Genomic DNA, 21,942 nt, shown 5'->3' with positions numbered 1-21,942 from the left:
TGTAATATCTTCTGGTATTTACAAATAAATAACATTAAAGTTAGTCTTTCCATTTTTATGATAGCCCAGCATTCCTAAATACAAATGGAAAGGTAATACCTTTGCCGATCAAATGAAAACAAACGTCTTGTCAAAAAAAGGAGAGTAGATGGTGGTACACGAGGGGGTCCAAGAGCAAGAAAACAAGGTTGACATCCGAGAGTTAAACCATGAATCAACCTGGGGTGGGTCACAGCACAGACACATCAGAGCATCTTGAGGACACGGGATGGGGTCCTGGGCCAACAACACTCAAGGATAACTTGACTGACAGTGTTGATAAACCTCAAGTGGGTTTGGTGGGAAAACCAAAGGAAAAGCTGCGCTATGACAGAGCCCCCTCAGACACAGCCCCGACGAGGGTCCTGGCCCCTGGATGGGAATTCTGGTCCCACAGCTAGGCTGTTTGTATGAGGTGCACATGGTGTGATAATTAGAAATATAAGGTATAGAGTCAAAACCCCTTGGATCCAATCTTGGCTCCTTGCTTACTCTGTGACACTGCAAGTCTCTGATCTCTCTGTGGGTCAGTTTCCTCTTCTGGAAAATGAGGCTAATAATCCGGTAGTTGTGAAGAAGATGCAAATTAATCTATGTGAAGTTCTTAGCACCGTGCCTAACCCAGAGGAAGCACACACGCTCAATGGTGGCTGCGGCTGCTGATGTTGTCATCATTATGATGGACTTATCAGGTCATCATAGCCTGATGCTATTCAACATCTGGATCATCCATCTGCCTCCCCTCATCCTAGTTCCACTCTTACCAACAGCATTTTGCTTAATTGGCTTCCCTGTCCCCCATCACCAGGGGACAATACACTGGCCACGCTGTCAGAGTACCTCAATCCACAGGGTGGTTCTGACTTTGTATGACATTGAGTCTTTGGGAATTCGGCATACAGAGTGGTCTCCTGGGAGGTGTGTTGACGTGTTAATGTGAATCAGTGGCTCTGAGTCTGACCAGCTCCGAGGCAATGACAAGCCCGGGTTTCTGAGCCTCGTCTCGGCGTCAGCCTGACCTTCATCTGAATGCCCACCAAGAAGTTGCATGTTTTACGCCTCTTCATGATGGTCTTACCTGTGACATGGAGCTTTTCATCGGCAACCTCCGCCTTCAGGTAGATCCGCCCTCTCTTCTCTGTGTGGTCCATCCCGCAGAGGCTGGGGACATTTATCACACACTGCTTGTGCACATTCATATCACAGGCTGTGAATCAAGAAGGCGAAGGGTGAGGCTGGCTGGGCATATGGACTCAAACCATCACTTCCTCAGTGTTTTGGTTGTATGAGCAGAAGTGAAAATGAGCTACCCTCTAACTCGATACTTTGCTATAATGTTTTTGGTGACATAAAGAACTGTTAGCAGATGTCCCTTACAGCTCAGACTTCATGACAATATTCTTAAAATATCTGTACTACATTTGTTTAGTCTTAACTGAAGCAAAATACCCCTGCCTGGTCTTCCGTGAACACTTCAAATATTGAACAGTATACAAAATTCACATAGGTAAATGCATACAAAGCATAGGCTAATTAATATTTTAGGTACACGGAGGCAAATAACATACAAATTTTAAACAGAGGATACTTTTTGCCAAAGAATTTCTTATGCTTCTCTGAGATCACCACTCAGAATGAGAATCTGTGGGTCACGTACAGGAAATTCATAAAATTTTCCTTTCCTCTGCTAACTCTGCACTTTCAAGAAGGCTTAAGTATACTGCTTTTGTTGTTGTTGTTTTTAAAGGAACTTGTCTTTGATATTTTAAACCTGTCTTCAAATACATAAATATTACTCCAAGTAAAACAAATACATGCCTGGCATGATAAGCCATTCCTTACTAGCTGACATCACGTGGGTGAGACAGGGGGAGGATAAAAAAAGATCAGTCTTGTTGCAATGAACCAAAGAAACCCTGAAAAAGAATCCTGTGACTGAACACCAATATAAGACTCTGTAGGTGTTCCAGCTCTATCGTTCGTCTACCTTCAAGCTTCCAGAAGGAGGGATGGCCACTGGAATCCTCACACATCCTCGAAGGGACGCTACAAGGCTCTTCTGGAACCTTCAAGGTGGAGCCTTCACACCCGTTTCATTTTGAGTGTTTAATTTGAACATGGTGAAGTAAGTTGCAAAGAGCATCATGAATAATGAATATTTGCTATGATTAAACACTGAAAGCAGGATAAGGGACACAACGAGGAGAGAACAATTAGCTGATTCACAAATGTCAATTGTGTTTAGGCTTCTATGTCCAAAGGTAACTGTTCAAAATCATGTACCTTGGTTCAGCCATAGAAACGCTCTTGAAAAGCGGTGCCATGGACATGGCTTGGGTTAACCAAATCCTATCTTTAAGTGCCTGGGCAGAATTTGCAACTTAAAACAAATGCCTGAGCCTCTGGAAAGGACATGGACAACAGGCAGGGCATCGGAGGAGAAAGTGCACTCGGTCGTCTTCTTGTCTTGGCTCTGCTGTTAAGTGGTTTTATATCTTGGGAAGCTCACTTGCTCTCTCTGATTCCATTTCCTGCTCTGCAAACTAACAGCTTAGCCTAGACAAGTGGAGGCTCACTCCCTCCGCCCCCTCCAAGCAGAATCATATATAGTCTTATAATCCTACCACGTGTAAGGGCACAGGAAGAGGTTTCCTCTCTGCAGAAGTTAAGGGAGGGGTCGGGGTCTTGGTGCCCACCTGCTTATTTCCCTCCTTCCTTGAGGAAGGAGCACAGGGGGCAGCCCCAGAAGCCCTAGGATTCCAAGGAAAAGAGTTGAAAACAAAACAAAAAGCACTGGTCTAGGTCAGTGGTTTTCAAAATTTTTTAGTAATGGAACCCGTTTTTCAAACAAAATATTAAGCAGAATCCTAATACATAAACCAGATGAGTGTTATTTCACTAGCGTAAACTTAGTTAATACATGCAAATTTATACCATTTATTTATTATAAACACATTCATGGATAACCAATAAAACCCTCTGATCCAAACAAAATTTTGAAACCGGCTGTTCGGGATGTTAGGTGAAGTCTCAGTTAAGCCTCAACAACTCATTAATTCCTGTATTTTGTTACAGTTGTACAGCGTCACCAAATGAAGAGTACGCACAAACGGCTACATGCTCTAACAGCGTGCTTCCCAATCCTGGCAGATGCTTCAGTGGAGAGGATGTGGCAGGAGGAACCTGATTGCATATTTTGCCCAATGAGTGAAGCTGTGGCAACATTGAGGCTCCGATGTCATCTCCAACTTGTCAAGGTTGAATGTGTAACACATTCAAGTGTTCGTTTTTGTTTCAAGTTTTAAAATGGTTAAAAGTATATTTACAAGTGGACTTAGAATTTGCACTTGCAGAAACCCTGAAAACCTCGTCTTTGCAATCCTAGGGTTTCTTGGAACATAGAAGGCCACTGGCCTTGATGATCACAAAGCTTTCGTTAGGCTATTAAATTCTACAGCTTTGTACGGTGAAGTAGCCCTGTGTTCTGAGAAATTATCTACTCTACAATGTTCAGCTATCTTGATTTTTTATATATTGTCCTTGCTCCATGTAGAATACACATATAAAGCTTTTGACCATAATAGCAGTCACTAAGGAATGACAGTATACTGATAATGCTTCCCCTTCTACTAGAAAAACAGGCTCAGTAATTACCTTTCTATGTCCTAAAAATATACTTTCCTTTAAACAAATAAATAGCCTGGGGAAATCTCATAATATAAGAATTACCACAGTGAAGATTTTCCATAGTTGTTTTTTTTCCGCCTGGTATTTGATGGAGATACATACAGAACAAAAAAGGAGAATGGGGGTTTGGCCTGGTGGTATACTAGTTGGGTTTGCATGCTCTGTTTCAGTGGCTTGGGGTTCATGGGTTCAGATCCTGGGTGCAGACCCAAGCACTGCTTATCAAGCCATGCTCTGGTGGCATCCCACATACAAAGTAGAGGAGGATTGGCACAGATGTTAGCTCAGGGCCAATCTTCCTTGCCAAAAACCTTAAAAATTAAAAAGGAGAATGGCAGAGCGCTGATGTCCTCCTCGTCGATGGTCTTCAGTGATTAATTTCATCTCTAGCTGGACTGATAGAAATTTGATCTGCCCATGAACACGCAAGGTGAGTGAACTTAAGTAAGATGCCATCCTGGTTTTTATTTTCATTGTGGTTTCAGTTTTAAGGAAAGCCTACTGGATTTTTCCACAGTCCACCCACTAATTAGAGACACAGGAAGATAATGACTATGGTTGCTTAGCTTATTTTAAAGTCTAACCAAAGGTAGAATCTGGAGGTGAGGAGTCTTCTTTCAACACATGGCATTTGCTTTAGGGTTTAACTAGCCTGCATTTTACCGTGATTGAAGATTTCTCCCATGGAAAAACGCGACAGCACCAACTTCATTTATAAATGGGGTGCTTCTTTTGGGTTCACAATTAGGCAATTACATAGTTTAATAAACCCGAACTTTGAGAGCAGAGAGATTCTACCCGTTTTCAGTCTTGTATATATCTGAACAAATTTTCTGTATTGATGAGTGGTGTTGAAAAGTTACTGAACCTGAAGTGCTCTGTAAACTCTGGGCATAAGCTGCAGAGCCTCGCCATCTACTGGAAAGGAAAACTTACTTACTGTCACATTTCATCCCTTGATGGATAAGTCCATACAGCAATGACCCACAGTGATCACAGAAGGTGGGGCTTCCGTAAGTGTGGATTTTAAACTTGTGCTTGCTCCTGGGGTCCTGGGGGAAGAAAAAGCACAGAGCTCATTCCAGTCATTAGAGGACCACATCTTTGGACTAAGCCAAGCTCAGGCCCCACCCACTCCCCATCCTCATGTCAACATTCAATGGCACCAGACTGTGCACCATTCTCTGGGGTCATACAATGGGTGGTGGCGACTTTGCCACATCATATGTTAATAGGCTGCCCATTCTGGGCTGTGTAACAAATACCCATGTTTCCTCTCTTTACGGGGTGTAATTTGCACATACCAGGGTTTCCACTAACGCTGCCACTTCTGGATTTACAGTCATCAAAGCGAGTGAGTGCAAGCACAGTGCTCAGACAGCTTGGGATCTCTGTGTCCCTAGTGCCCAGCACAGGCTGCAGCACAGAGCAGGCACAGAATAGGGGGATTTGTGAAGCTGAACTGAATGGCCCTGGATCCACTCAATGGAGTTTGGGCCATCTCCTTTTGGGCAAGGTTTCCAAAAACACAATCTTCTGTTAAGACCAGATACACACCTAAATTGAGAGGGACATCTTCCTGCTTCTGCACTATTTTTAAAGCATTATATGTATTTGCATGGGGAAACAAGCATAATCAGATCAAAATTGGAAATGCACTGAACGTATGCTCCCCATAGTCCCCTGCTGCAATTTCATTACCTTCTCTAGCATGCCATACAAATTACTGAAGGTGCAGCTAGGCAGCTTCTCTTCAGGGAGCGTTTTTCTTCCTCATCCCACAGACAGATTATAGACAAGGAAGTAAAAATTCTATATAGCATACCACAGTAATTAAAGAGCATGGACTCGGGGTCAGACTGCCGAGGTTCAAATCCCAGTTATGTGACTTCCCAGACGTGTGACCTTGGACAAATTACTTATCCTTTCCGCCTCAGCTGTAAACTGGGAAATTAACAGCACCTATCCTATGTGGTTGTCACGTGGACAAAACAACTCGATCTTAGTAAAATGCTCAGATGGGTGAATCCACGTAGACCAGGGAAGCTCCTCTGCTTCTTGGGCCTCTGTTCATTAATACGTAAAAGTAGAGGGTTGAGTGAAAAGATCTTTACGTCCTACTTGCACTCTAAAACAATTCCATACTCCACATGTCCATATCAAGACCCTTCCTCCTGAAAGTCCTCCTCCTGAATCATTCTTTGTGACCTGAGCAGCTGTAAAGACACAGCTGCCAGTCACTGAATTAAGGAAGATGACAGAGGAGCAGGCAAAGGGCAGGAGACCAGGAGCTCCACTGTAGACATGTCCTTTCGTGTTTCTCAAACGCAAAGATACACAAAGAAAGATATTCTTGGTTTTTGACTAAGAGCCTAGGTGCTGGTGAGGTGAGGGAATTGCAAGGGTGATTTTGACTTTAAAAGATAATTCACCTTTTGGTTGACTTTGGAATCAAAATCTAAGCCATATACATGCCAAAGAATTATTATGATTACTTATTAAAGACATAAATTTTAGAATTCTGGAATACATCAATCATGCAGAATAGTACAAAGACTAGGAAACCAAACACTCACCTAAGCGCCACTCAGACTTGCTAATGTTAATATTTCCCCCGATTTTTTCACTGTATAAATTCTTGTCCTACAGAGAAGGGAGTGACCTTCAAAATCATGTGGCTGGCGAATATCAGAGATGGGATTTGACCAACGTTTGCACCTTTAACACTGATTCCCATCCAAAAGCTTTCAGAAATCCATCCAGAATGAGGATCTGGCTCCTAACATCTTTTTAAAAATTTTTTATATTTGCAACACATTTTTCTTTTAAATGAGTCCACCACCTGTTTTGTAAATAAAGTTTTACTGGAACACAGCCATATTCATTCATTTACATATTTTCTGTGGCTGCAGTGGCAGAGTTGAGCAGTTGTAACAGAGCCCACGTGGCCCACAAAGCCTAAAATATTTACTATCTGGCCCTTACAGAAACAGTTTGCCAATCCCTGCTTTAGGACCATGGTTTTCAAAGTATGGTCTCTACGTGGCGCCAGCATCCCCTGCAGCTTGTTGGAAATGAAATTATTTAGCCCCTCCTCAGATCAACTCAATCAGAAACTCTGCAGGTGAGGCCTCAAGGTCTGTGGGTCCACTAGCCCTGCAGGTGATCCTAATTTTGGCAGGCTCACTAAAGACTGAGAACTACTGCTTTAGAAGGTTATTCAACAACTATCAAGAAAGTGCCTAATAGATGCTAGTTACATACACGTGTAGATGATTAACAATATTCTTGAGGCAGGCCACTAACTTACTTTCTAAATCTCCCTCAGGGTGTGAAAAAGCAACACCTTCCTTGGGAGATCATTTTTCCCAGGAAGCAGCAGCTGTGAATATGGTCTACAGCATGGCCTTAGCCTTCCACCATTCAAGCAGTTCACCAATTTTTTCAATATCCAAGGATGTTGGGCAGAATGTCGAGGGAAGAGGCCAGTACCAATGAAAAGTTCCCAGGTCCACAGTAAAAGTTGTGTCCTACCACGTGGAGGACAAAGAGGATGCTAGGGGAAAGGGAGCAGCCAGTTTTCCCGCAGAAGCAAGGCATCAACAACTGGCAGTAAATAAATAAAGCATGGCAGCTCACACACAGCCCTCTGGAGGCTGGGAGTGCCAGGCAGCTGCAGGGTGGCTGGCCTGCCAGTTGGTTGTCACGTAGATCTCTACTGATGTGGCACATGGGCAACTTGCTTCACTTTGCAGGAAAACCTAAGTCTTACTCATCCAGCCCCCATATGGCATCTTCAGGCTCTAATCTTTTGGAGGTGTAGGGAGGAAACCATCGCTTCCACTTCCTGTATAAACCTGGAGAATGACCAAGTCTTGGAGTCCTCACACTCCAAAATCATGAGTGGCCAAGGATCGTGACTATAACAACGATAATAATAATAATGCCACCACCACCTGTTTGTTGATCATCATGTGTGTGCACGTGCTTTACAATAACCAAGATCCCTCCTATAAAAAGAGCATTTACCAGGATTCTGGAGACCTGTGTTCTGACTCCTGCCTTCATACAAACTCAGCAACCTTGGAAAAGTCATGTCACTATTTTATAAAGCAGAAATAAAACCAGCCTGCCTGTGTCATAGCCTGGGGTGAGGCTTAACTTAGGGAACCTATGAGAAAGGACTTTGCAACCTGGAACCCTTAGACAAATACAAGAGAGGATCATTACAATTATATGAGCCTTGGAAGTAAACCAAGGTTTGCCTGAAAGGGAAGGAAAAGGAAAGCTAATCAACCCATCCTCGCAGGTGGTCGGAGCGGAGGCCAACTTGGCGAGAAGGCAGGGGCCTTCCTCCGAGGTCCTGAGCTCCTGCGCTCTGCCCAAGCCTGGCTTTCCAAGGCAAACGTTCCAGGCCGAGTGGTAAATTGTGAAACCACCTGCCAACGTGACACACTCATGCACTGTCTCAACCATGTGGACGAGTCCATCTCCCGCCCCGCAGAAACGGAACGCAGAAGCATGGGCACTCTTTTCCAGTCTGATTGTTCTCATCCAGTCTGACAAAAGAAACCACAGAGTTGGCTAAAGAGCTGTGACTTAATGGAGATTTGTGGAAAGCAGCTGTTCTAAGAACTCGCCAGGCTCTATGTTTCTATAAAAAGCCACTAAATAGAGGTGCATTTTACTTCTTTGGGCCCTGATCTCCTCATCTGGAGTCTTGAAGGTGTTGGACCGGATTAACATGTTTCAAGTGGTATTTCACAGAGCCCTACAGTTGTCAGGAGGTGCCTGGGGCTACTGAGGATGGGCAAGAGAGGGAGGCCGCTGCTAAAAGAAAAGTTCAAAAACAACTGGACTAGATGATCTCTTTGATTCCATCTTGCTTTTAAAAAGAAAATAACAAATTTTTTATTATTTTGAAATAATTTAAGACTCACAAAAATCAGCAAAAAATAGTATAGACTTTCTATGTACTCTTCACCCAGCTTTCCCAGCCGTAACATCTTACATGACCATAGTACATCAGCAAAACCGGGCCACTGCCACTGCCACTGCCACAGTACCATTAACTAAACCACAGGCTTTAGGGTTTCACAAGATCTTACATGCATAATTCCAACACGTTATTTTTATTGTACAACTCAAGTAGAAGACCATCAAAGGAAAACTCTTGCTTGAGCCGTCCTTTCACTGGCTCCAGAGGAGCTTTCCTGAGAGCTGCCAAGGGAATCACACAAACTGTGACTGCTGTGGCGTTCCCAGGAGGCTGTGTGGGGCCAGGGAGGTGCACGGGGAGGAGCTGAGTCCTGGGTGTCTTGTGTGGGAGTCCCACTTGCCCTCAGGTTGTGAGAAGCAGCATCTGATGGACAGGGCCTCAGGACTCTTTCTTACATCTATAAACCTTGACGTTCAGTCCTTCCTCAGGTGACCCCCAGGTGGCACCCCGGCTTCTCTCACTTGCTCTGACTGTTCCCTCCATCTCACATAACCACCACAGGCCGAGAGCCCACCTGCTGAAACACCTAAAAAGGCAACAAGGAAGGCTGCTTCCTTCTCCCAGGAAGCCTCTCCAGAGGTCAGCGCCAGATACAATTCTCCTCTTTCCTCTGACCCTCCACAGCATTTTATCTGTCTTTTATATGCCACTTACACATTCTGCCACTTACGATAGTGGTTACTCTATCTGAGGTACCTCCTCCTCTGTTCCTTCATCATTTCTCTCTCACGCACATGCCAGAAGGACAGACACCTAAACCAGAGATCCTAACGCACATTGCTGAATTCACAACTGTACCAGAACCAAGGCTGACAATGACGTTTTAGGTATTAGTTTTCTCTCTGAGCTTCCTGGAAACCAAAGCAAAAAAGGGAAAAGAAACATAGGTTCCTCTGGGACTGCAAAGACACCTGAACGTAGAAACCTGTCTTAGCAGCCTCTAAATCATTTTGTCTCACATTCGGTAAAAAAAAATAATAAATACATGTGAAAAGAACTACCAAATATTTAGCAAAGCATGCTTTATCACTGTTCACCTGAGGGTTCTAGATAAAATTATCCCACATACAAGTTATGGTCTGTTTGGCTGCACTTGGTGCCACACAGAAATGGCCAGTATACACCAAGTCGTCACTATTACCAAGTTAGTAACATTTTCCCGTTTAGTGCAATACTTGTAAATCTTACTTTTACTTCTCCAGGCACTGGCAGCCTCTCATTAAGTGGAGTATGAAACCTGCTGTCATATGTCAGAAGCCTGACATTATATTATAACGAAAGAGGTTTGGAAACATTCAGCTCAGACGCTTCTGTCATATTCACGGTTGGGGGAGAAAAAGAAGTTTTTGACTAAAGCAATTTTCATAGGCACAAATGAAGTCTAATCCACAAATCTAAATCTAGACCTCTTAGGAAAAAATAACAAAGGGAAATTTCTAGTTCTATGGAAAGCATCTGCTAGCCTGTTTCTCATATCTTAGTTTTATAATATAGCAACTTAATTAGCCTCCCTTGGAAATATTTCTCAGCATTTCTACCAGGACTTTTCAAAGTCTTTCATCATCACCACCACCACTATCACCATCAACCATGTGGAAGGCGTACTCTAGGTAAGTCTGAAATTGCAGTCTTCAAGCGTGGGGATTAATGTAGCAATGTGAAACCTCTAGAGGAATTACGGCTCCCTGTACACCAGGAGGCAGGCAAGCAATGAGGCTTTTTTGATGAGGATGTTTATATTTGAGTAGACATCGCTTCAAATGCCCTTTAATTTGATGAGTAAAATAATGGCAGGCTTTTGGCTAGAGGTCGTCCTGACACGAATTTTCCACCGGTATTTGAATGTCTCTGAAATGCCCCACAGGTTTTTCTTACAGGACCAAAATGCCTGTCATTTAGGGCTGGAGTTCAGGATTTAAGAGTCTCTGGAAAAGACTGTTTTTAACTGAATGAAGCCCTGCGGTGTGACTTCCTCCGTTGCCCAGAGCAGTGTGGCTCCCTCAAGCTGCTCCCTCTAAATACCAAGGAAACTTCCCCATGTTCACCATCTGATGTGTTCCCATGAATCATACTTGTAAGCCAGGCTTGGGTCTAAATGTCACCCACATGCTGACTACACAAGCAACACCAAAAACATTGCTCCAAGGGCGAAGCTGGCATCATTTCTGTGATCTTAAATTTCTGGGGAATTAGTTTTTTTGTTTTTCTTTTTAACTCTATGTTTGAAAAAATTCCTATTTAAAATTTTTTTGTTAACATGGGAGTATTACCAGTACCAGATCATAGATCAGGGTGGTTTTATGTAACTTGGGTATCACCATAATTATTACACTGGAGAACACGCACTGAGCAAGGCTCCAACAGCCCTTCTCCGGCTGCCGAACCAGCCTGGCCAGCTCTTCATTTGGGCTTAGGGAGAGTGCTTTGCCTTTGATTACACTGGTCATGTTGAATGTTGCCTGTTCTAAGAAAGAACTAAGGAACTTTCATTTCTGGTGATAGTTAATTTTTTATCTTAATGCAATCCCATTTTATTCTGATGAATAACATTCACTTTCATGGTTGGTCTAACTTGTCAAACCAGGCTTTTCTAGAAGAAGGATTCTTACAGGTCCCTTGCCCAGCTATGCAAGATGCTGTAATCATTAAACGGGAAGTGACAAACTCTTCAAAAAACATTCTACATAAATCTCTACCAGCAAGGCAATGTCTAAATAAGCCATAATATATTTATACCATGGAATACTACGTAGCAGTTAAATCAAATGAGCTAGATCTTTCTGTAACAACATGGACAGATCTCCAAGATATACTGCCTAATGAAAAGAGCAAGTCACAGAATGAAACATAAAATATAATGACATTTACGTAAAAAGCAGAATAAAAAATAACCCCAAGATATAGAATGATAATACAGCCTTTCTCTAGATATATATATATAAGTAAAATGCCTCTGGGAAAGGGTAGGAACAGACTAGCTTCAGAGATGACAGGGAGAGGAGCCTTTAAACATTATCTGAAAAGATTTAAGCTAAAAAAAAATGAATTAATACACTATCCTTGCAATCTAAATTACCATGAATCCCAGCTGAATATATTTGGTTATATTTCAACCAGTTCATGAGACGCCATTAGAGGGAGAGCTATGCATCTTGAAGGAATTCGGGCATAACTGCTGTATCTGGTGATCAATGTTTAGCAACCCACTGAAAAGAAGGTGTCTATATGAGATCATCAGGCAGATATTCGGTACCACTAGCCATCAATAAAACTGAAATCTTAATTAAAGGCTATAAGAGATCACCATCTCCCTAATTTGGAATAAATTTTATATGTTGTCATATCAGGACAAAAACTTGACATATATTGATGTCTTATCAACTGCAAAAGAACCTCTGATGGTTTAGTATGAAATTCTGTATTAAAATGAGCAAATATTCATACAACAAAGCCTATTATTCATCAAAAATAAGGTATTTCCTAGTTAGCTATAAGTTTCTGCATTTCACCTCAAAAATTCTTTATTGTACACCTACTATGTGCCAAGTGGTGTGTCCATAGTGACAAAGACTCCAGGTGTGGCTCAGGTCCCATCTCACTTGGGAGAGACTGGGTTATACTGTGTTAACAAATCATTAGCTTTCTAACAAATCACTCAAATGTTTATTATGTTAAGCCACTGAAAGGTGTTTCACACTCTTCACCCTACGACCCAAACTGAGAGAGCAGCCTCTGTCTGGGATATTGCCAGTCTCATGGCAAAGGAAAAAGAGAAATGGCAGAACCACTCAATGGCTCTTAAATCTCCTACTTGGAAATGGTGCCATCATTTCTGCTCACATTTGACTGACCAAAGCAAAACTCATGGCCAAGCTGGAAGTCAACAGGGCAAGGGTATATAAACCTCCCCAGGAAGCGACAGTGAAGGTTTTGAATAATAATATCATCTACAAAAACCCCAGAAAGCTCAGACTATTGCTGTTTTACAATATTTGATGAAGAACAACAGAATGGGTTAGAACTTCAAACTTTGAAAGCTTGTAGGTTTAAGCTCAAATGAATATAGTTTTAAGTTGGTGATGTCAAATAAACCATCTATCTTTAGCTATTATATTCGCTTAGCAGCAAAGTAGTAACAAAACCCCCTAAATCTCATTGGCTTACCACAACAAATATTTACTTCTCACTCATGTTATATGTCAGGCACTGCAGGATAGGAACACCTGTCTGCTCATTCTGGGACCAGGGGATGAAGGCACAACCACTATTTGGGACACACTGTCATCAGGGAAAGAAAAGCAAGAAGTGGAGTTGAACAATGCCATCTGTTAACGCTTCTTGCAACTGACATACTTCCCACTGGTCAAAGAAAGTCACAGGGCAAGCCTGACCCCGGGTGGGAGATGCTTTTCCTCCAGGGGGGACTGCAAACCACATGGCAATAGCGGGATCTATCATCCTGTTATAGGTGATGGAGCAAATGGTGGGGACAATAATACAATCTTCTGCAGGTGTTCCTTCATTTCTTCATCTACACGATATACTTAGGAGTTCATGGAGGTTTGTTTCAAGGATAAATCATTATTTTTCTTTTTTCTATAGTCATAGTGACTCCTCTAGGAAAAAAAATCATTCAAATATTGTTTCTTTGCATGTTCAATTAGATATGTTGACTACAACTAGCTTTATGATAGTCTTGGAAACAGTAATCTTTTTAGGAAAATCTCACATTTAAAAAAATGTTATTTTTTTCTATTTTAAGTTTTTAATTTGAAATAGTGTTAGACTCACAAGTTGTAACAAAGGTGCACAGAGTTCCTGGGTACCCTTCACCCAGCTTCCCCCCAGTGATAGCATCTTATATGAGCACAGCACATGATCCAAATCCAGAAATGGACGCTGGTATAAAAGGATTCTACCAGTTTTTACATGCACTTATTGTGTGTGTCTGTGTGTATAGCTCTACAAAATGTTATCCCATTCACAGTAATGATAAGAACAGTTCCCTCCCCACAGAGAAGCTCTTTGTACCACCTTTTTACAGCCATACCCTCCCCCATCCATAACCTCTGGCAACCACTGATCTGTTATCTCTTCTCTGTTCAACTTTTATAGCATTTTTTTTCAGCACCAAATAATCTTTGTGCTAATTAAAGATTTGGTTAGCTCTAATGCCATAGTTTGAAAGGAAAATGAAATAGGAATACAAGAAGTATCTTAGTTATGTGAACCTCTGCCAGCCCCGAACACAGTTGTCTCCTAAAAAAAAAAAAAACCTCATGGCTAAGTTTACATAACTATCTGAGAACAAATCAGAGATAAATGGAAACATATTTATTTGAGAGTCTCCAACATCCCATCATCTCTGTTTAATTTGGTAAAATCAGAATTAGGCTGTCGTTCATGTGAGGAACCCTGTCTGACATTTTGAGATGGTGGAGAACAGATTTTGAAGCCTGATATTTGATAGTAGGTAGACAATATGCCTGAGATGCAGCACGTATTTTCGTGATGGACTTGAAAAAAGCATAACATTACTGGCAAGCAGGCTGATTTTATGCCTCCCTATAATGCCAGAAGACTCGCCAGCAGCAGGTATTTGTTCAACTGATTAAACACAACAAAGAAGGCAAAAGGTATGTCCCCGTCTCTTTCTTGACTTGCCAAGTCCAAAGAGGGCAGGATTCTTTCTTTCTTTAGGGACCTCTGATTCCTTATCCGGATTGCTTATTACTCCCAATAACTATTTCCCAAATGGCAACCCCTCCTACAACATTAAGATGTTTACTTCCTGATGTCCAATGATCTTTTTGGTTATGACTTGATGTTTTTTTTAAAAATGTGAAGCTTATGGTAAAATTATTTTAGTCACTTGTTACTTATGTTCAACTGTTTCTTCACATGTTCATCGTGTGGTTCAAATCATCTTCATTATGGTAAAATCAGAAAATACAGTTCAGTAGAAAGAAAAATTATACACATATAACTATTTTGGTATGTTTCATTCAAGGAAGATAAGAGTGTGTGTGTTTTCTTAGGAATCATACTGAATAGACAGGTCTTTTTTTGTTTGTTTGTTTTAAAACTAATTACTCATCTCAAACACCTTTCCATGTCATTAAATACAAAGCAGTATCACATTTTACTGTATGATACTTCATCATACAGATGTGCCATAATTGATTTAACTAATCCCCAAGTCCTGGACAGTTAGGTTATTTCCAGTTTCTCCATTATAAACAACACTATTGCGCAAGTGTCTTATCAGCTCCTCGGGAGAAAAGCCAGTAGTGGAAATCTTGGGCCAACTGGATGAACGTAAGATACTAAACTTAAAAGCTTTCCATCAAACACAGCCAGGGATCTGTTTTTGATCAGGCCACTCTGGTTGTGCTGGATGGTTGCTGAGTGGTTGCTGAGCCTTCTGGATAAGCTTGCAGGGAACCAGTTTTATATTTTGGCTAAAAAGTAATCAGTAACTCTTGGTTTGTAGTTGATCTTTGTTCAGTGCAGGCATTTGTCCTCGAGTTAGGATTCCTTCATCTGCTCGAGGACGGCTGACGGCCTCCGCATGCCAACGGCCGGCATTTTCTCCCCACAACTGCAGCTCCTCTCTCTTCAAAGATTTACTGTTCTTTCTGCTGACAGCTTCTCATTCCTGTTCTAAAACCAGAAATTGGAACAGTGGGGGTTCAATCATTTTTTTGGATAGTAAATCTCCTACCACTTGTCAATTAGGGAGGGCTGGTCGAAAGCCATAAAGCAGCAGAACTTCTTATAAATTAAAAAAAAAAAAAAAATCTGTATTTCCAGCCTGCTAGAAAGTCTGCGGCACTTTGTTTTACACTGACGCTCTGGGTTTGGTTTCACAGACGTGATTGGGTGAAAGACTGCTCCACCGTAGCCTTCACGAGAAGTGCTCACGAGGAGCACCGTCACAGGTGCAGGTGACACACCACCATCACAGGTACAGTTCCATTGTCCTTTAGCATCTGCCTACCACGCTTCAAACTCTACTTGCCTTCCTCATTTCTGCCCAAATGTCTCTGCGTTTGGTTGCTGGTGGTTTTAGAGCAGCACAAGGGTCCAACAGACGTATTCTATTCTTTCTCTCTCTCTGTTCAAACACTAGGGAGTAACACTCATGCACTTTCCTCCAACTGTGACTTTAAATGTATCCCAATCAATGCCGCCCAGAACTCAACCTAAAGAATAATGACAAAAAATACTATTTGTTCCAATATCGCCCTCCAATCCCACATCCTAAACCATGGGCACGATCTGCTCAGCCCTCGTAAAAATCTGAAGTTTGCCCTTAAGGTGGCAAAAACCCACTAAGCACATTTGAAATTTTTCTGTTTTTTGTTTTTTAAGTAAACCTAATACCTAACAAAAACATATATTTCTACTTGTAGCAAACAGTGGTAGGTGGTACAATTAAGGTAGACGTTGAGTGCTGTGTGTTTGCCCCCTCAAATGTTTAGTCTTCAGGACTCGCTTCTCCCCCTCTGCAGAGAGGGTGGCTATAAAACGGGGATGGAACAAAGAGGGGGGAGGGGTGTGGCATTCAAACGCATTTGCGTAAATACCTCTAAGTGATGTTCTTTTTATTTGAGGATACAGAAATACTGTGATTGCCAGTCTTCTAAAAAAGATTTTTCGTTGTTAAAAGTCAACATTTAAAAGAAAAAGGGAAATTAACAAAACTGAATGGCAGCCTTTGGGCCCCTGTAACCAATTTAAAGGCAGCCCCAGACCCCCGGTGCTCCACCTGTATGCAGAGGATTCGGAAACATATTCCCAGTTCACCTCTTGATCCATCCTTTCTAATAGGATGCTGTGGAGGGGAGAAAACGAGGTCAGATACTTACAGAGTCCTGCTTAGTTCTCAAAAGGCTTGCGTTATTTCCTTTCGTCTTGTGATATGGCCATGTAGGATCAAAGAAGGCCAGTTCCCGGTTTAAACATGAAGAAACTGAGGCTCAGGAAAGTAAACAATTTAAGCAAGACCCATGGCTACTAAGTGGTCAAATCAGAATTTCAATACAAGGCCTCTGACTCAATTGATGGGTCTGACTGTGTGTAAGATAATAGACCAACAGCACACACAGAAATATATTGGGCAAGAAAGGCTCTTTCTGGTCTTAGGATAGATTTGATACACAGTATAGAAGCCCAAACTTATGTTTTCTCTAAGCAACTCAAATAGACATAGAACAGAAGGCTATTTTACCCCCAAGAACAGGTAAAAGATAACATGTAAAGAAACAGCTATCGTGAAATGGAAACAAATGATAAGGGCATCTTCCATCTTTAACATCTCTAGATTTCCATTCCTACTATTGCAAATAAGTCCAAGCCGGAGTAGAAAGACAGGTACCCTTTAATTCCACTAGAGGGGAATAGAATAACGTCGAGAGATGCAAGTCCACAGAGTTTTAAAGACTGTCACCACTAGAGACGAGACGAATCCTGCTGTCTTGGCAGTTCTGATGAATCTGTGTTAGAGCATGTGGCCCTCTCCTTTATAATAGTCTACACCAAAGAAGTTAAGTCAGGCTGAAATTTTATTCAGCCTCTATGATATGTGCAATTCAAACATTCTGTTCTTTCTGGAAAGTGATTTTTCTAATATTCTTCGTCAAGCCCACAGATTTGACAGCTAAGCCAATGTAATTTCACAAAGACTCTAATTGGGATCTGTAAGGAGATATGTTCTGTACAAATAGAAATTTCACCAGGGAAGGTAGTTTGTGATATAAAACACCGTGGGAGACTTCCTCATGATCGACAGAAAGATGAAGGGTTTGTTCATCAGAAAAATTAATGATCCAGCTCAGCACTGTCCAATGAAACCTTCTGTAATGATGAAAATGTCTGACAGCTGCACTGTCCAATGTAGTAAACAGCAGCTACATGGGGAGCACTCGAAATGTGGTGACTCCCACTGAGGAACTGAATTTTTAAATTTTCATTTACTTTTAATTCATTTAAATTTAAATAGCCACGGGTGGCTAGTGGTTACTGAGTTGGGCAATGCAAATTTAGAAGACCTTTCCCAGAGATTCTTTCTTCGCTCAAGTCTGTGACCCTTTTCCCCTACTTCTTCTCAAAATACTACGATGTCAGAGACACCTGATGGCTGGGAGAGAATTTTGGACTCTCTGCAGATAACTGGACCAGTGGGACTATTAATCAGTGACTGGGCATCTCTCCCGCACTAGCCCTTTCATGCTAACCCCACTTTCCCACCCTAAGCCAGGCCTTGCAGCAGCAGATCTGGTCTCCTGGTGGCTCCCTTCCCCACTCCACAGTCCGTCCCGACCAGATGACTTTTCATGATTCGGTGCCTGCCACACACCCTTCCCTTGCTTGAAAACCTCCAGCAGCGTCCATTGCCTACTTCGTCCCACCACAGTCTAACTGTCCAGTCTTCTTTCTCACCACAGGACTCCCAGTCAACTTGCCCACCCCACAAGTGTGCCGTGGTGTCTTTGCTCACAGGCCACCCTCTCCCACTGGGAAGAGCCCTCTCTCCCATATTTCCTCTGTCTCAGCACAGGTTCTAAACATGCCCCAAGGCCCATATTTAGGCTGCCTCCTCCCTGAGGCCTTCTCTGACTGCCTCCACCTTGTTTCCCTCTTTTACTCCATAGCGCCCACACCAACTACGGTTTTCTAAACGTTTATGGAGGATCTGTGTTACTTCTCTGTTCTCTGAATACATCCTTTATTTGTCCCCATCACAGGGCCTTTGCACTTGCTGTCCCTCTGCCTGGAACCAGGCATCCCAGCTCTTCACATGGATGCCTCTCTTGTCGTTCAGGGCTTGGCTCAGTTTTCATCTCTCTCCCCTCTTCCCAGACAGGCTTTCCTTGACTCTCCCTTATCTAAAGGAACCTTCCACATACTCTGTATTCTATTATCTTATTTCTTCACATAACTTCATCTGAAATTATTTTTCTTCGTTTTTACTCACTCCAATTTTGTATTTTTTTCCTTGAAGATATAAATTCCATGAGCAGAGAGGACCTTGTTTGCCTTGTGCATGGCTAAACGTCTAGCACCCAGAACAGGGTCTGGCACAAAGCAGGCTCTTCACGAACGTCTGTCAAATGAACGAATATCATATCATCCCACAGTGGACGGAAGACTCAGAGATCAGAGACCATTATCTCATCACTCCGGCGAGCTCAGTACCTGTTTGCTGAAGATCAGGACAACAGCGACACTGAACCTGAGCTGGAGCCGCAGCCGCCTGCCTCACAGGTGACACACCATCAAAGGAAGGTCCCCTGCAAATTACCCCGCCAAGCTCTCTAGACAGACACGCTACCTTTTGATACACATACATGTCTTTTAAAGAGCCTACCTCAAGTTGGGGCAAAGAGATCTAGCGAAGGTCAATATCTAAGGACGGAAAATTAAATAACAGTTACACTGTTAGCCATTTGGGGAAATTCTAGAACTTTTAGCCGATTTCACTTGTGAATTTATATTGCTAAGGGTGATGACACAGGTCTTCTGATGGAAAGAGGGAGCACTTCAACTTCTCTTACCGAAGAAATGAGGTGTGGTAAGCCTTTTCCACCAGTACAAGATAGGGCAGAAAATCTTTTAATGTCTGTCCTCCAGGAAATGGGAAGAGAAGGCTGAGTACACAACAGAGCTCGTGGTTCTAGTCTTGGCATTAAACTTTTTCGCAAATCAGCAGTTTCCCAGGAAAGGTCAGTGCCCTCAACTGTACCGAGTTAATCACTGACAAGCGTTTCTCTGACATTTTATTTTCTGGGGATGTCAGTTTCCCACATTAAAATGAAAACCTCAGTCCTAAGCAAAGATAACCACCACAAGTCAGGTCTCATTACAACTCACTTTAAAATTCTTTGGTTATAATACTGCTATGTTTTGTCCTTGAGCACTGATTAAAAGAAGGTGAGCCATCTTCGGGGCCACTGGATCTACTCCATTGGGCTATGGTTTTGGTTGTAAACATAATCTGTTTGTAATCAGCCTTCCTGCTATTATTAATCTCATTTCTCTGATTACAGATGGATAAGGCCATTGTTTGACTGCATACATTTAATTATGGACAACTCGGTATTCATGAGAAGTCTGCAGGCAGGCTGCTGATGTATTGCCATGATTGTTATAAACGTGTTTTTTTAAGACCCTTTTCTTAAGGTGGACTCTCTGAATTTAGTTGCAAACTCTTGCTAAGTTTTAACACAGCAAATACATCTGAGGATCAGAAGTTACTTTATTTTTTTTGGTGAGGAAGTTGGCCCTGAGCAGCATCTGTTGCCAATCTTCCTCCTTGTGTTTGAGGAAGATTGTCGCTGAGCTAACATCTGTGCCTATTTTGTAGGCAGGTAGCTGCCAAAGCACGGCTTGATGAACAGTGTGTAGGTCCACACCAGGGATCCAAACCCACGAACCCCAGCCTGCCAAAGAGGAGCACATGAACTTAACCACTACGCCACTGCGCCAGCCCCAAAGTTACTGTGACAGAACCAAACAATGCTTTAAATGAGACTTTCCTGATCACATCTAGAACTGATATGCTGCTGGAGGAGGATTAGTTTGTACCCTTCCTTGCCATTCTCTGAGGTTTCTCTGGCATCTTTTAAGAAAACACATCAACACAAACATCAGATCAGCTACAGGCATCTGTCCTCCTGGAAAGTGCCTGTTACTCCATTAATAGAGCATACATTCTTAGTGTTTTCACTTAACTCTCACCCCAAGAACCACAGACTTTGTAAAGAAATCTGGTTCTAATGAAGATGTGAAGAGATTTCTACTTCCTAAAGGGAGCAAATGATCCTCCTGGTTGAATGCTAAGTGGTCAAAACAGGTGGTATAATTTAATTGATTACACAGGCTTTACAATGGCAAATTTAGAGCAAAGTATGTTTTTACACATAAATAGGAGGAAAATGGGATTTGTAGATCCTTGGAGAAGAAATAATCACATTTTGAAATGCCTCAATGCATAAAATCATGATTCTGATGCACTTCAAATAGAAATAGTTACAGACACACCTGAATCACAAAATTCTTATCAAGAAAATTCCATTCCATGCCACTCAAATACTCAGCCATTCTCTCAGATTAGGTCTCTGAAGACTGCAGCCCCAACATTTGATTGACCGGACAGCTCAGTTAATCCAAAATTCCAAGAACAGAAGGCAGCCACCTTTCTTGACCAACATCAAGATCAACCTGATCTTCTCTACTGAACTTTCAGTTCCTCTGTAGACGGGCAATTAGGGGTTAATACTTGTTAGAAGCAGAGGCATAAGGTAGAACTAAGTCACTGAAAAGCCCTAGCTAAACTTGTGCTGATGGATGGATAAAGACTTATTTTTACTCCATTGCCAGAGGACAACATCATCGGAGAACTTCAGAGATGAGTTATTTTCAGATGCTCCATGATCAAACATATTCCAAGCCTCAAGGCTGTTTTGTTAGCTGCAAGATAGATCCATTTCCTCTTACAAAACACGCAGAGAATAGGTGAGAGAGAGGTTCAGCAGAAATTGCCACTCTCCAGGTACAATAGATGTTTGCACACTTCCTGTGGACAGCTGACAGTGAGATATCTGGACAGGACACAAGCTGTTCAGTGTCAATGGGCTGTTGAAAACATGCTCACTTGACTTAGAATCACTCAGCTTCCATTTACTGGGACCCGAATTCCCTGCCAGTAGCAGACATTACTAGGTCCCTGGCCAAAATCCATTCTTCTTTTCCCTTATAACAGATCTCTGAGTTTTGTTGGAATGGCAACGTGTCTAGCCAACAAAATACACTTTCCAGCTTCTCTTGCAGCTACAGGTGGCCAGGTGACATAGTTCTGGCCCATCAGATGTAAACACAAGTCGGCTGGGCGCTTTGAGGAAAGCTATATTCTCCTATTATAGGGGCTTCTCTCCCTCGCTTGTTGCTTCCCCTTTTTTGTCTTCCTACCTGGAGGTGGAAAGGCTGCCTTTATAAACTTCATAACCAGAGGCAAGCCCATTCTCTCTTTGGAAATGGAGCCTGTTGGCAACTCTCTTACAAAGGAAGCTGGATTCTTCATCATCTCAGGAAAAGAGGCGGTAGCTAACAGAGGCTGTTCAATGAGGGGCTGAGCAGTTTGGTGGCTTTTGTCCTTTTCACCAAGTTTTCAGAGTTAGAAAGCAGCAGCACTTGTTGCTTCTGCTTCTTTCTCT

General features: G+C 42.3%; 1 protein-coding gene across 4 annotated transcripts in view; it reads right to left on the bottom strand.

Moving 5' to 3' along the window:
- The window catches only part of PRKCA (protein kinase C alpha), a 405,935-nt gene that overhangs the window by 125,580 nt on the left and 258,413 nt on the right, over positions 1–21,942 (bottom strand). For all 4 annotated transcript variants that reach the window (XM_070560196.1, XM_070560194.1, XM_070560197.1 and 1 more), the window contains 2 exons: positions 4,667–4,778; positions 1,118–1,246 (listed from right to left, as the gene is read on the bottom strand). In XM_070560196.1, the coding sequence (XP_070416297.1) occupies positions 1,118–1,246; positions 4,667–4,778 (241 nt within the window). The remainder of the gene's footprint in view (positions 1–1,117; positions 1,247–4,666; positions 4,779–21,942) is intronic.

This window comes from Equus przewalskii, chromosome 10 (genome assembly GCF_037783145.1).
Source record: "Equus przewalskii isolate Varuska chromosome 10, EquPr2, whole genome shotgun sequence".
NCBI lineage: Eukaryota > Metazoa > Chordata > Mammalia > Perissodactyla > Equidae > Equus > Equus przewalskii.
The sequence above is the reverse complement of the archived record's forward strand: the minus strand, read 5'-3'. Positions and strand labels throughout refer to the sequence as shown.